At 41.7% G+C, this 14,257-nt stretch overlaps 1 protein-coding gene across 1 annotated transcript in view; it reads left to right on the top strand.

Moving 5' to 3' along the window:
* Positions 1 to 14,257, top strand: part of LOC311245767 (soluble guanylate cyclase 88E-like) — a 114,706-nt gene that overhangs the window by 88,012 nt on the left and 12,437 nt on the right. The window contains exons 13-14 of the mRNA XM_084335746.1: positions 9,107 to 9,253; positions 13,045 to 13,201. Of these exons, the coding sequence (XP_084191872.1) occupies positions 9,107 to 9,253; positions 13,045 to 13,201 (304 nt within the window). The remainder of the gene's footprint in view (positions 1 to 9,106; positions 9,254 to 13,044; positions 13,202 to 14,257) is intronic.

The raw sequence follows: 14,257 nt of genomic DNA, 5'->3' as shown, positions 1-14,257 counted from the left end.
TAAAATGGCAATAATTGTTAGTTCCGGTTGTAAGCAGGGCTTTTATGTAGTCAGAAGGCACTGTTTATTCTGTCCTGTCCATAGGGTATTTTGTGCTTCCCATAAAACACTCAACACAACAGTAACACAGAGCATCAATAAATACAACCAAACAAAGGTTAACAAGAGCAAATATGTAGCTTTTAATCTGAATCAGAAACACTTTACTTGCTAAATATATTGAATGTACAGAAGCTTGTCTTGGTGACAATAACACAGACAATAATGCAAAGACATTACATGACAGTACCACAATACATTCTGAGTCATTATTAATAATAGGAAAGTTTATTTCATCCGTGGCCACAAATGAAAGATCAGTTTACAATCAGAGACAACAATGTTCACACACAAGCGTCTGACCATAAAATGATCAAGAGCCCTGGTCAGACATACAATTAAATACATGAAATGACGTAGAAAAAACAAAATGGCTGGTTAGAGAAATTAATAATACGACTATATTATGGCTATAGCCTGGAAGGAAAACAGCTTCGTCTAACTGTTCCCATAACCTTGGGTTATGGCTCTGAAGAAACACAATCCCGTGACCTATAGTCTGGGCCTTTATAATAGAATACTCATTGTAACTGTCTATGTGGTTTATGGCTTATATAGCAGAACATATTTTAATACACAAGGATATGACAAAGGTAAACAAAAATGGTTCTCAGTCACTGGAAGCAACAACAAAAAGGTTATGGCTGGGGAGATATTAGTACATTGGAGTCTTCTTAAAGAGACATACACACATTAACCAGTCAAGCTGGTCACACTGAAAGTCAAGCTGTATAAAATGATATCTCAACACAGATCTATAATGACATGATAATATATTCCACGACAACAGCAAGCACACATACATCGCACACAGTGTACAGGAACAGCAAGACAAACAATGGACATACTAAACATACCACTTTCCATATAGATAGCATTACAGTAAATACCATTGGATACCTCTTGGTAGGCAAAGACTGGGTGATTGTGTGGTGCCTGTGCTTGTGTGGTGATTGTGTGATGCCTGTGGCTTACGGCGAGTGTGTGGTGCGCTCCCATGTGTTTTGTCTCCGTTCCCCGTCTACTGTTATTTTGTCGTCGGAATAAAAATATTTTACACTTGTGATGAGCTCATTATACTAATCAACTCCCGCTGAGATTGTACCTGAGTTTTTGCGTATGACAAAGGATTACCTGACGTACCATGCAGTATATAAAGTCTGTCCCTCTGAAAAGGTGAAAGGGGCCAGTGTAGAGGGAGGCGGAGAGGTGCACTGATGGACATCGCAGACTATGCTGCCTGGACTATGTCTTTGCAACATTTGATCTCTAGCCGAGAACGACAAGTAGGACCAAGTGGACTTGCTTCTGATTCTCTTGCTGCAAACTCTGTGTTCCGTTTTTTCTAAACTTTGTTTAACCAGGGCATTCTGGACGAAACTTGGTTTAACCAGGGCCTTCAAAGAAAGTCCAAAGTCTCAGGTGTAGGACATCTTGTTTTAAGAATAGCACATATTGTGAGAGAATCCTCCCAGATCAATTAATGTAGACAATCAGGTGGACTCAGTTGATAAGGTTTATTTACATTTACACAGGTTTATTAGCTTACAATCCAGGAGAATTGGCTGGAGAGACCCGGCGAGACCCCTGGCCGGGGGGGTCCCATAAATGGGCTCCTCGAGACAGGGGAAGCACTGGTCTATATAGGTCATAGAAGGTGGGTGTGTCCAGGTGGGAGAGACAATTGGATTGGAGGGAGAGGGGGGGGGTTGTAGCGGGTGAGGGGGACGGAAGGGGGAGTTAGGAGAAGTAAGGAAGGGGGGGGTGAGTTAGGGGGGGCATAGACGATAGGTGGGTGGATGGGGGAGGGTAGACAGAAACGTGGGTATTTGGAGGACAATAGGCTATGGGGAGGGTGGGGGGGATCACACGTGGGAGGGGGGGTTGAAGGTGAATGGATGGGGGAGGGTAATGGGGTGGTTATTATTCCGCCACAATATCCCGAGGTTGTCCGTCACCTGAAATCAAGCCCTAATGCACAGGCACTTTGTACTATAAGGGCTAGCACTAGCCGACAGGCAATATGCACTTTAACACTATGGCGACCGGCGGGGCACGGCGATTTAGGCCTCAGAGGACAGCGGATTGTAAACAAACCGATGTACTTTCTAAGAGCTTTATATATCATTTATATTATTGCTATCTGTCCATTCTCATTGTCACTTGAGTGCATAAACCGTGCCTTCATAATGGCTTAAAGAAAATTAAAATCCATCGGTTGGTTGTCATTTTATAGCGTCGTGAATATAAGGTATATCGCGCTTTTAGTCTAGGCTTTTCTGCAGGAGGCTGCAAAATAGGCTAAACGTTGGCGCCGTTATATTAAACGCCATTTCTGCTGTATATATCACATATATTACATCTATGGATGAAATGGGGGCGGCGGGGAACGCCGATTACTATTATTGATTAGCAATACAGTGTGCGTTCAATATAGCATTTTCATTGATAGATCACATTACGTTATAAAACAATGTCCAATCCAGCTGTAATTTGGGGTAATATTATCCTACCGTCAGGCCATGTGATCGCCGGCAGAATTTCCTCACCAGTCATCGGATTCTGGTAGATCGATATGCACATTGGCTAATCATAAATCCCATTATTCCACGCTGAAAAAAACGCTCGGCAAGCTGATCCAAGATGGAGGGGCTTCGTTTGGAATCAAGGATCTGTGATCCGCCCACAGAACTGTACTTGCATTTTTTTTTAAATCCACATAATGATACTGCAGTGGAGCGATGGCGCCCCTAAGCGGGTCTGGCCGGTACTGCATGTTTCGGAAATCAAATATGTGAAAATATCCTGATAGTGGATCGGGTACCTAAGAAGCGTTATAAATATGGAATAAAACAATAACAACTCGTCACGTATATACTCGTGGCTCTGGTCCACAACGCTCTTTTTCGAAACACGTATATATACGTGGACGGACGCCATAGTGTTAAATGGAGCACTGAGCTATTTTATGCACTGTAGAACTGTTGAATTAAAAAAAAATTATTGTGAAATACTTCTTCTACTTCAGGGATAGCATTGTATATTGTTGTATGTTTTTATATTGTATGTTTTTATAGTGTATGTTTTTTCAACTGTTTTATGATGAAATGAGCATTGCACCTAGACAAAATGTGTTGAAATGGCAATAAAGTATCTATCTATGAAACCAGGGCATCCTGGATGAAACTTGGTTTAACCAGGGCATTCTGGATGAAACTTGGTTTAACCAGGGCATTCTGGATGAAACTTGGTTTAACCAGGGCATTCTGGATGAAACTTGGTTTAACCAGGGCATTCTGGATGAAACTTTGTTTAACCAGGGCATTATGGGTGAAACTTGGTTAAACCAGGGCATTCTGGGTGAAACTTGGTTTAACCAGGGCATCCTGGATGAAACTTGGTTAAACCAAGGGCATACTGTATGTCATCTGGATCACAACATGGTGCTCAGTGAGAAAACAAGAGGAGAGCGTGTGTGCTTTCACGCCAAAAATAACGGACATAACCAATGCTCTCCAGATTTGGAATATTTTATCATTCACTGCAGACCCTTTTACTCTGCTCTGCTGGGGGATTTCAACCATGCCAGCATGAAGTTTGACCTGGGGAAGTGAATACCCTTGACCACTTCTACGCCTCTTTACCCGTGCCCCACTGGGCACGTCAGAGTATGCCACAATTTAGCTGGTTCCAACCTAAAGACAGAGGCTAAAGCAGGCCAGGGCTTCCAAATCCATCAGCCAGGGGTGGACAACCGAGGCAGTGGGAGAGCTACAGGACTGCTTTCACTCTACTGACTGGGAGGCCTTGAGAGGTATATGCTCCAACATGGATTAACATACTGACATTGTCATCTTGTATATTTCATTCTGTGAGGAGAGCTGCCTCCTCAAGAAGACAGTGATCAAATTCAACAAGGATAAGCTCAAGTGCTCGAGAGCTGAGGGAGTTCAAGAAGAACAAGACACTGGCCTACAAACTAGGTGAGCAGGCAGAGCAGCCAGGGCTAAACTGAACAGGGCTATAGAATCTTCCAAGAGGGAATACAACAAACAGCTGGAGAATGGCTTCAGGAGCAACCTCACACGCAGGCTGGGCTTCCCTACATAGGGTCACAAACTACAAGCACAGAGAGCGCCAAGCACACTCTACACCCTGCCCTAGCAACATCTCCCCCTGCGCCCACACCCCCACTCTACACCCTGCCACCATGACAGGCCGTTCCACTCAACAAAGGTTCCTGTCTGAATATACTGTATGAGTTTTGACACATTTATATGCATTTAAGGAAGGGATATAGGATAGGATATAGGAAGGGACAGAGCAGGCTGTTCTTCCTGAGGAGACTCCGGTCCTTCCAATGTGTGCAATAGACTGCTGCAGTCATTTCACCAGTCTCTAGTAGCCAGGGTCCTCTTTTTTGCCGTTGTATGCTGGGGGGCTACATCAACTCAAGGGACACCAACCAACTGAACAAGCTGGTGAGGAAGGCTAGCTCTGTGGTGGGAGTCGAGCTGGTCAAACTAGAGGTGATGGCAGAGATGAGGGTGAGAAGGAAGCTGGCCACTATCCTGAAGAACCACGCCTACCCCCTCTATGAGGAGCTAGCCAAGATGAGGAGCATGTTCAGCCACAGACTCATACACCTCCCGACACTCCAATAACCGCCTCGGCCAGTCCTTCGTGCCAGCGGCCATCAGGCTGCACAACCGTGGACATGGACTGCTGCCAGCAGCCGGAGAACTAACGGCTTCAGAACTTCAGGAATGTCTGACCACTAATATATACACGTATATCATGCCAGTTAGGGCACCTTGTGTATACGGTTTACTTTTACTTGTAGTATTAAGATTCAAATTCTTTATTGCCTACAGTATATTTATTGTAACGTATAATCTAACCCTCATCTGCACCTTTGTTTACACTATATCCTCCTACTACCAGTGTTAATTTTGTCAACGAATTTGATGACGAAAGATCTTCGCCAACGAAGCTTTTTCCCGCGACGACAACGAGACGTGACGTCACGTTATTGAACACCATGTGACGCCAACGTCACTAAATTATTAATTAAATATTGTTGACCACAACAGAGGACACAAAAATGTAGTTTACAAAAACCATGACGAATTCTCTCTTCATTTATCTCGACTAAAACAAGATGAGACAAAATAATTATAACTTTTAGAATAAGTCACGTTATTATTTCCCATTTCCGTTTCCGGGTTAAGCTCAGCAGCGTTTATGGCTAAAAGCCAATCTACATAACATACGCGAGGCAAAAAACCGTGTCCCAGGTCTCTCGTGACTACAGCTTATATCAATAACCATGAACAGCATCTGCTACTCTCTCAACACTCCTGCGGCAGCCGAACAGTTCTACCAAAAGAACATAGCATTTAAGACAACAGAGGCTGAGAGGATGGCTAGGCTAATAGCCTGGGAGTCGGGACCTATATCCCAGACTTGCTCTCTTTCATCTGTGTACACCCACCACTACTATCAACATTACACATGGACAGGGGCGTAGCTGGGGGGGGGGGGGGGGGGGGGGGTAGCTTAGGATGATTCCAAGGGCCCAGCACTGGGGGCCCCCCCAAAAAAAAAAAAAAAAATGTTACAGGTGTATTGATGCTCTCATTGATACTATGTTTGTTTCTGAAGGTGTGTGTGTGTGTGTGTGTGTGTGTGTGTGTGTGTGTGTGTGAGCGTTTCCGTTAGCCGGTAATTACCGGTATTTGACCGGCAAAATCTGGTGAAGTCCGACATATCTAATCTCTCCGGTCATAATGTCCGGTGAAAATAATTCCCTCTAAACACAATTAGATTATTTGAATTGTATTAAAATAGGCTAAAATTAAATAGCCTATGCGATGAACGAACAATCATTACATTTGTCGTTGCTTCACCAAGCAGCCGGTCAATGACATCCTGTGTCAGCGAGCTGGCAGCTGATATATTTACGTGAAGCATGGCTTGGCAGGGTGCAGTACTCCAATTCAGCCATTGGCAATTCAGCTGTTGGGTGGGGGCGCTGCTGACACCGCTGCTCTGCTCTGTCTGCTCCTGCTCCATGCTTCACGTAAATATATCAGCTGCCAGCTCGCTGACACAGGATGTCATTGACCGGCTGCTTGGTGAAGCAACGACAAATGTAATGATTGTTTCGTTCATCGCATAGGCTATTTAATTTTAGCCTATTTTAATACAATTCAAATAATCAAATTGTGCTTAGAGGGAATTATTTTCACCGGACATTATGAGCAGCAGCACCAAGTCGTTGGGAGGTGGAGATATACATCACGGCGCAAACCCACGATAATGTTGCCGTCTCTCTGCCAAATTTCTCAGTTCTTCGCTTGATATAATTAATACAAATGTCCAATATAACGGAATTCGTTAGCTCATAAAAATGTGATTATAACAGACTGCTGTTTATTAAGGTCGGGCAGACTGCCCACCGACACCTCAAGTCGGCAGCAGCACGCAGTCTCGAGGGACTTATTTTATTTGGAATATATTAATGACTGTATATACGCAAAAGTAGTCTAGTTTTAAGTTAAAATATTATAAATGCCTTGATGATGTCATTCTTTATATAGGCCTATCAATTGTTTTTAAGCTCAATAAACTCTGACCGGAATTTATCCCATTTGTCCGGTAGAGTGAAATCTACCGGACACTCAGACCTGCAAAAAAAAATTCTAACGGAAACCCTGGTGTGTGTGTGTGTGTGTGTGATATATAGAGAGAGAGGGGGGGCTTTGGTAGACTATTGCATTGGTCCATTCATTGAAGATGAACGCAATGTGACATCCTTTACTAGGCTCACCCACCAACAGTGCAGGTGCTGAACTGCTGATCCGAATGTATAGGTAAAAACCATATTATGCGTTTTCATCAATAAAAAAATGGCACAAAAAAAATCCGCTTGCACGCTTGCGCGCGCTCGCATTCACTGGGGGCCTACAAATACATTCTTTCATGGGGCCCTGATTCTGGAGCTACACCCCTGCACATGGATACAACAAGGACAAGACCACGTTCACTTAAAAAGGTATGAAAAGAAAAGAAACAGACGAGTACTAACACTGAGATTGACCCTGCTATAAGTTATGAATCCCTTTAGTGCTTGAAGTGCACTAAAACGTCGTAATGACTTTATTTTTCATATAATGTTGGGTACATGCTCAGTAGAGTTAGAACGCTCCCAGTCTTAGGGGCTGTGATATTTTGTTACCACACTTTATGCACATAGAAGTGCAGTGGCAGGTTCGCTAAGCTAATTGTTAGCCGAATGCTCTGATTTTTTAAGTTTAAAGTGACGTCAGCGATCTACGGTACGATTCGAGGGACAAAAGGGAATGTGTGTGTGACGTGTGTGAAATTTGTACAGTAGGTCCCAGTGAGAATTGCAATCAGTACTGTGTATTTACACTATCCTAATGTTCCTTTGTTGGTTAAAAAAATATATATAAGCAATTTAAATCAGAATATGTTCCATTCCATGTCTGACTATTTCTGAATCTATTGACCATTTCAAGGAATGTTTGGTTACTATTGGGCTTCTAGCCTTCTACTGAACTTATTGTGAATCAGCTGATAGGGTTTTGGCTAGACTATACTTAATAAATAGAATTGCATTATTTACAATATAAAAATATAAAATGCCTTTTTTTCATTAGCGAAAACTAGACAAAAATCATCAGTTTTCTGCAACAAAATCTAGACAAAAACAAAAAATACAAAATCGAGACTAACACTGACTAAGACTAAAATGCTCAGACATTTAGTTGACTAAAACTGACTAAATGAAAAATAAATGCAGATGACTAAATATGATGAAAACAAAAAAGGAGCACTTGACACATGACTAAAACTAAAATGAAAATAGCTGCCAAAATTAACACTGCCAACTACTCCTGTTTATTTCCTCATTTTATATTCAGATCTTTATTACCTACTGTATATTTATCTTTTTACTATTACCCTGCCCATACCTGTACCCCCCCCCCCCCCCCCCCCCCCCCATGCTATGATGCCAGAATTTCCCAGGGGGATCAATAAAGGAATATCTTATCTTGTCATTTATCAGAATGTGGAGAGTTGTATGTTCTTGCACAGATAACTATTCTACTATATCCCTACAGTAGATTGACAAATAAAGTTATTCTGAAATCAAATAACAGGTGATCATCATTAAATGACAACCATGGCCAGTGAGTTGTGTCATTTCGCCATATTGGTTGGCATGTATCTATGTACTGTATATACATTTACCTATGTGTATATTCATGGCCAACAGTATGTTTATGACTATGAAAGGAGGGCTTGAGAGAATGTACCTGTAGCCTAGGAAACTAACACAATATGGATTTCTCACCAGCCTCTCCAATTTTCTGACATGAAACTGAGGAGTCAAATCTGTCATTAACACATTGGTTGCCAACAACGAGAGACCTCGTTGTTGGCCGCCATGCGTTGGTTGCCAATAACGAGATTTCTCGTTATTTAATCGTTATTTCTTTTATTAGCGATATCCATTCATTTATCATCCGTCCAGCCTGACATTATCATTGGGAATGGCTCCGAGCTCGAAAAGGGCAAATACCGCCACCTATCGTTTCCCGGATGGTAATGCACATCATTGGATTGAGTGAAAAAGTGCATCAGAGAAAAACTCCGCCCCAGGGATCAATAAACGCAATCAATATTTGGAATGGCGATCAGGAATTGGATTAATCTTTTTGCAGAACATCTGATCTGAGGTAAGGAATCTATGTTACCAGTTTTTGGTTAATCAGAGTTGTTTTTCACAGATTGCACAACGTGTGTGTGTGTGTGTGTGTGTGTGTGTGTGTGTGTGTGTGTGTGTGTGTGTGTGTGTGTGTGTGTGTGTGTGTGTGTGTGTGTGTGTGTGTGTGTGTGTGTGTGTGTGTGTGTGTGTGTGTGTGTGTGTGTGTGTGTGTGTGCGTGCGTGCGTGCGTGCGTGCGTGCCTTCTCTCAGGTCTTCCCAGATGTGACCATCCTGTTCAGTGATGTGGTGAAGTTCAATGAGATCTGCATCCACATCACACCCATGCAGGTGGTAGACATGCTCAACGAGATCTACATAGTTTTCGACACCCTCAGCGAGAAGCACAATGTCTACAAGGTCAGTCAAAAAGTGGAGGACAAACGTAGAGAGACTTGGTCCAAAGTAGAACACTGGAGCACACAGATACATTTATTGAAGACCTGCATTTAGACGCATGGTGCATCTTCATCAGAGTCAAATAGGTAATACCCTCCCATAATTAGGGACTCGCAGGCTGGAAGAAATAAGGAGGGGTCAGTAGGCTGCATATAGGGAGGGTCATCAATTAACTTAATATGCAACGGCCGTAAGTAACAGACGAAAGTCGTGGCACTTTGCGAGCGTCTAGCGGCTGCATTTTCCGCAGAACATATAAATTACAGAATTAAAGATCTATTTGTTGCCGTTCGAACGCCACCTCACTCGACCAAATCTCGAGTTACATGACGATATGTCAGGTGAGCGACTTTTTACACACAAGCGTCAGATGACCACCCCGGACTCCCGGCGCTCCAGAACTGCCAATCATCCGCCGATTGTGAAAATGATTGGTCAGCGTTGTAGCCAATGAGTGTCGCTTTCCAATGATATCCCATGTGGGGGGTGCGAATAAGGGATCTAGGTGAAAGTTGCCGAGTTAAAACCAGAAGTCAATCAGACTGAGGAAATGGAATTCTGGAGAGCTTTTTATTTTGGCACACGGTTTACCCGGATTTCTCTCAAAGAGCCATTTCTGAACGGATTTTTATAAAAAATGTACCTGTACTACATAAGACTTCAGGCTATGGATCTGCACTGTTTTCCAGCTTGTACCTATTTTTTTTTTTTTTTAATGCAACTGCTACATAAAAATGTGAGTACAGTTCAAGTTCAACTCAAGTTCAGACCTATGTTACTCTATTTCATTAGCACTAAAAGTGATTTTCCTTTTTTGCATTAGTAACTTCAGAATGTTATCTTTCAAAAGAGACCAGGCCTATGCATGTGCTATAAGCATAAAGTATAAAGTAAACTTTGCAAAGAAAGTATGCAGTCCTCAAGTTAAAGTAAAGAAATGGCCACTTTTCTGGGTGCCTAACCAATAATGGAGAAGAAATCATCAAAATATCATATTATATTAGCATAATAAAAAAAAGAAGTCAGGCTTACATTAACTGGGCTCTGATGAGGCCATAAATGTTTGTGAGTTCTTACACCCAAATGAGACAAACATTTTGTATTGCCTCTTAAATATCTGAGCCCAATTCATTGTCCCAGATTTTGCATCCTGGTTACATCACCGATTGGATGGTTCTCTCTCTGATTTCTAGCTTCGGGAGAGAGTGGTGCCTGTTCACAAATACTGACTGAATTGTCCTGGGGCACAGGAAGAACATTATGTGAATTAATAAAATGGGTGGCATTCCCCTTTAAGTCCTTATGGTTCAACTGTGTTAAGATCATTAACACTTTCTCTGCCACGCTTATGTACATCCTTATACCATCCTCTGCCAGCTCTATTTGTCTATGGAGAAATTGTATTGCTAAATTGACATTACTATGGCCCATTCAACGTCAATTATCTATCGTTCAGGATGTAGGAACGTTATACTTTTTCATTCACATATTCATACTAAAATACGGTCTAAAGTATAAATATGTTTTTATTGTTTTCTGCAGCATTCTGCAGAACATTATTTATAGCCCTAAATGCATTATATTGGTGATCAAATACAGTTTGATAGCGATCGGCGCCAGATAAAAAATTTCAAATGGACGTGCTTCTAGAAGTTACTACTTATCATCTGATGTTGACCGGATGGGGGGGGGGGTCGTTTATAATTACGTGGCCAACGTTAGATGATTCATGTAGTGTGGGTGATATGATCATTAGAGCAGTTTGTATCGAACACGGTAAAAATAAACGCTGAAACTTACCCCAGTCTCCTCGGACCGTTGGGCGATGAGCGTGGAGCAAAAATATTCCTATTATGGGATGTTGAAATATGCGATCAATCTCCAGGTTGTATAATAGTATATACGTCCAAATCATGTTGTTTATCGAGTTATTGGTAACGGATCACTATCCATTGTGTCGAGCTCGAGTCCCGGGACCTATAGCGAGTGGTCGGACCAAATTTGGATGAGCACCAGTTTCCGTTTTCTGGTTTCCGGTTTGGGCGATCCGCCGATCGGCCACCAGATGGCGCTCTTGAACCGTTGGAGAGTTGAGAGGGGATCAACAGTAGATCTCAAGTCTCCGCGGGAGAAATATGATTGCGATCACAGATTTTTTAAAATATTGATCTCAATGATGTGTTACGGCGTCATTGGCAGATTAAGCATGGCGGGGAATGACGAGTTACGGCGTCCTTGGCGATTAAAGTGTTAATCTACAGTTCCCTTTTGTGCGGGTTGGTTGGATCACGTGAAACCTCTCCCTTCATCTCCTGCAAATATCTCTGAGATGGGTGTGGTATTTTGAGTCAGGTGAACAAATACTGCACTCAATTTCTTAGAATACATGTTTCACACGAAGTATGAACAGCCAGGGATGAGCTATATCTATCAGAACTGTAAGCCTGCAAACCCTGAGCTTGCAGAGACCGTACCTCTTATGGTAATGAGCAGAGCATACAGTCGCTACAGTGACTACATTTATATTCATACCATATTCCAGATGACAACTCAAATTAAGTTAAGGTCTCAGACAGATTATCATACAATTAGAATCTATAGATAGGAAAATGAGTGCTGCAAATATTACCATAGAAACAGAACACAGTCAGACCGTAAAAATCAACAGTGCAAGGGATGCCTCATTATAGTTGATCATAACTTCGCAAATAGATGATTAAAAGAAATGTGGGTTTCTAAACAACTTTATAGGTGAAAATGATGATGATGTCTAGCTTGACCAAGTCTCTCTCGTGCGCGCTCTCTCTCTCTCTCTCTCTCTCTCTCTCTCTCTCTCTCTCTACTCTGAGAACATAATATATGTAGATACTTTGTACTCCACCGCCTGAAATTCCCTTTTTAAACGCCAGCTGCCCCCAGCAAGGTTATGAATCACACTCGGCAAGAAACCAATCAACTCCTACAACTAACTCCCTGAATCAAGAACAGAAAACCACAAGAAATCGACCCATTCCACACAAACAAGGCTGATAAACAAAGACCTCACGAAGACTCAGTGCTTTCAACATCTCCTACTGTATTCCATTGTATATTTGTTTGATTCCTTATGTGAGGCCCAAATAAAAAAGACATTAACAACTTCAGAGGCCAGATAGTGGGACCTATAAACACATTTACTATCCAATAGCATTGTGAGGCTGAACAACAGGAGCCATTGACTATGTAAATGTGGTTAAAAAAAAAGAAAAACATTTACAGACTTTTTTTTAAAGCTACAATGTGTAATGTGATTTGCGATCACATTATTTGATACCGATGGTTTGAATTTAGCTCCAAAACATATCTTAATGTGGACACACTGGAATTTTGTTTAACTTTTTGTGGTTAAATCTATGCAGCCCTCATTCAACACAACAATGAGGACCACATAGACTAACCACTAAATAACCACTACATTCTGTGCTTATTCCAATAAAATTCCTTTCAAGATTCTCTGATGTCTCATAATAGACTGAGTCGGTGTGTCCCTGTTAAGATATGTAAATACTCACATTCAGTTGAATTATTACTGCCGTTTGAGTATTGAGTAAACTTGAACATGAAGAAAACCCATCATTGGTTTCTGGTGGTAACAGTCTCTGTAGTCAGTCTGTTCCAGTCAAACGCCATCAGATATTTTTCATATTTATGTTCGGTGGGACAACAACATGGGCTTACGTCAACAAGTCCTCCTCCTCCCATACCATGTCCAGGTGGAGACCATCCGAGATGCCTACATGGTGGTCGCAGGTGTGCCCAATAAGACCACCTTTCACGCCCACCACATCTGTGACATGGCCCTGGACATGCTGAGCTCCATCGACCATCTCAAAGACCCCTCCACGGGGGACAACATCCAGATACGAGTCGGTGAGCAGTGCCGGGTAGAAGAACACCACCAGAAAAGAGACGATTTTAGCACAGTGCTTCAGTCAGGGGTTGCACATTTGATCAAATTATTTTCCATGAAAAATGATACAGAACCAAACAAAAGAAACATTTGGAAATGTCTTGAAAATGTATTCATAATAATTACTTCAACAAGTCCTTAACATCATGCTTGGCAACTAGTGGATGTAGAAGCCTTTTCTTTAAGGAATGATAATTCAAATATCACATTTCTTCATCATAGTCTCGAGCTGCAGTCAGCTATTCAACAACAAAATGTAACATGAATGTCGGCACTGACAAACATTGGTCATGGAAATCATGCAACGTGCTACATACAGTATGTAATGGAAAAGTGATGGAATTTGACTGAACAACGGTGTCTAGGAATTCTGGTCAATGGCACAGCTGCCGTAAAATGAAACATAGATGAGAGGAGTGCTGCTGACTGAAACCTCAGTGCTGCTATTATTAAACAGTTAATTTTAGCGTTTTTATTTCAAACTCTTATTATTACAAACTATTTTTTTATGTTTTGCTGGTGTCGGATGGGAAAATGTAGCAATGGCCAAGGGTGTCTCAACATTTACGAGTTCATTTATATAACTGTTCAATTTATCTACGGAATGCAAATGAGGCCATTTGAATGTTTTAGCCCTACAGAAATAAAGCCTTTTTTTATATATATAAGTGAATCCACATGAGTGCCTCAGACCTCCATTCCTTTTATTGATTTTGAAGTGCAGTGACACATTAGGAATGAGAAATTGCTACAGTAGTTTAAGTGCAAGGTATCGTCACTATCGGAGTGTATCTCGGTCGGTCACAAAACCTCACTGTTACTCATTTTACTCTGTATTGTATATTGTATATATATGTATATTGACTGAACATTCCTTTACTTACTTTTTACTTACCTCTTAATTACTTTTTTTTACTGTATGTAGCACACTCAGGGGCTCATACAGAAACAAGCATTTCATCATAAAGTATTCTGTATTTCGTTGTGACGAATAATAAACAAACTTGAAACTTGAA

Source organism: Notolepis coatsorum (assembly GCF_963971535.1).
Source record: "Notolepis coatsorum genome assembly, chromosome: 19".
In the NCBI taxonomy this organism is placed as follows: Eukaryota; Metazoa; Chordata; class Actinopteri; order Aulopiformes; family Paralepididae; genus Notolepis; species Notolepis coatsorum.
The sequence above is the reverse complement of the archived record's forward strand: the minus strand, read 5'-3'. Positions and strand labels throughout refer to the sequence as shown.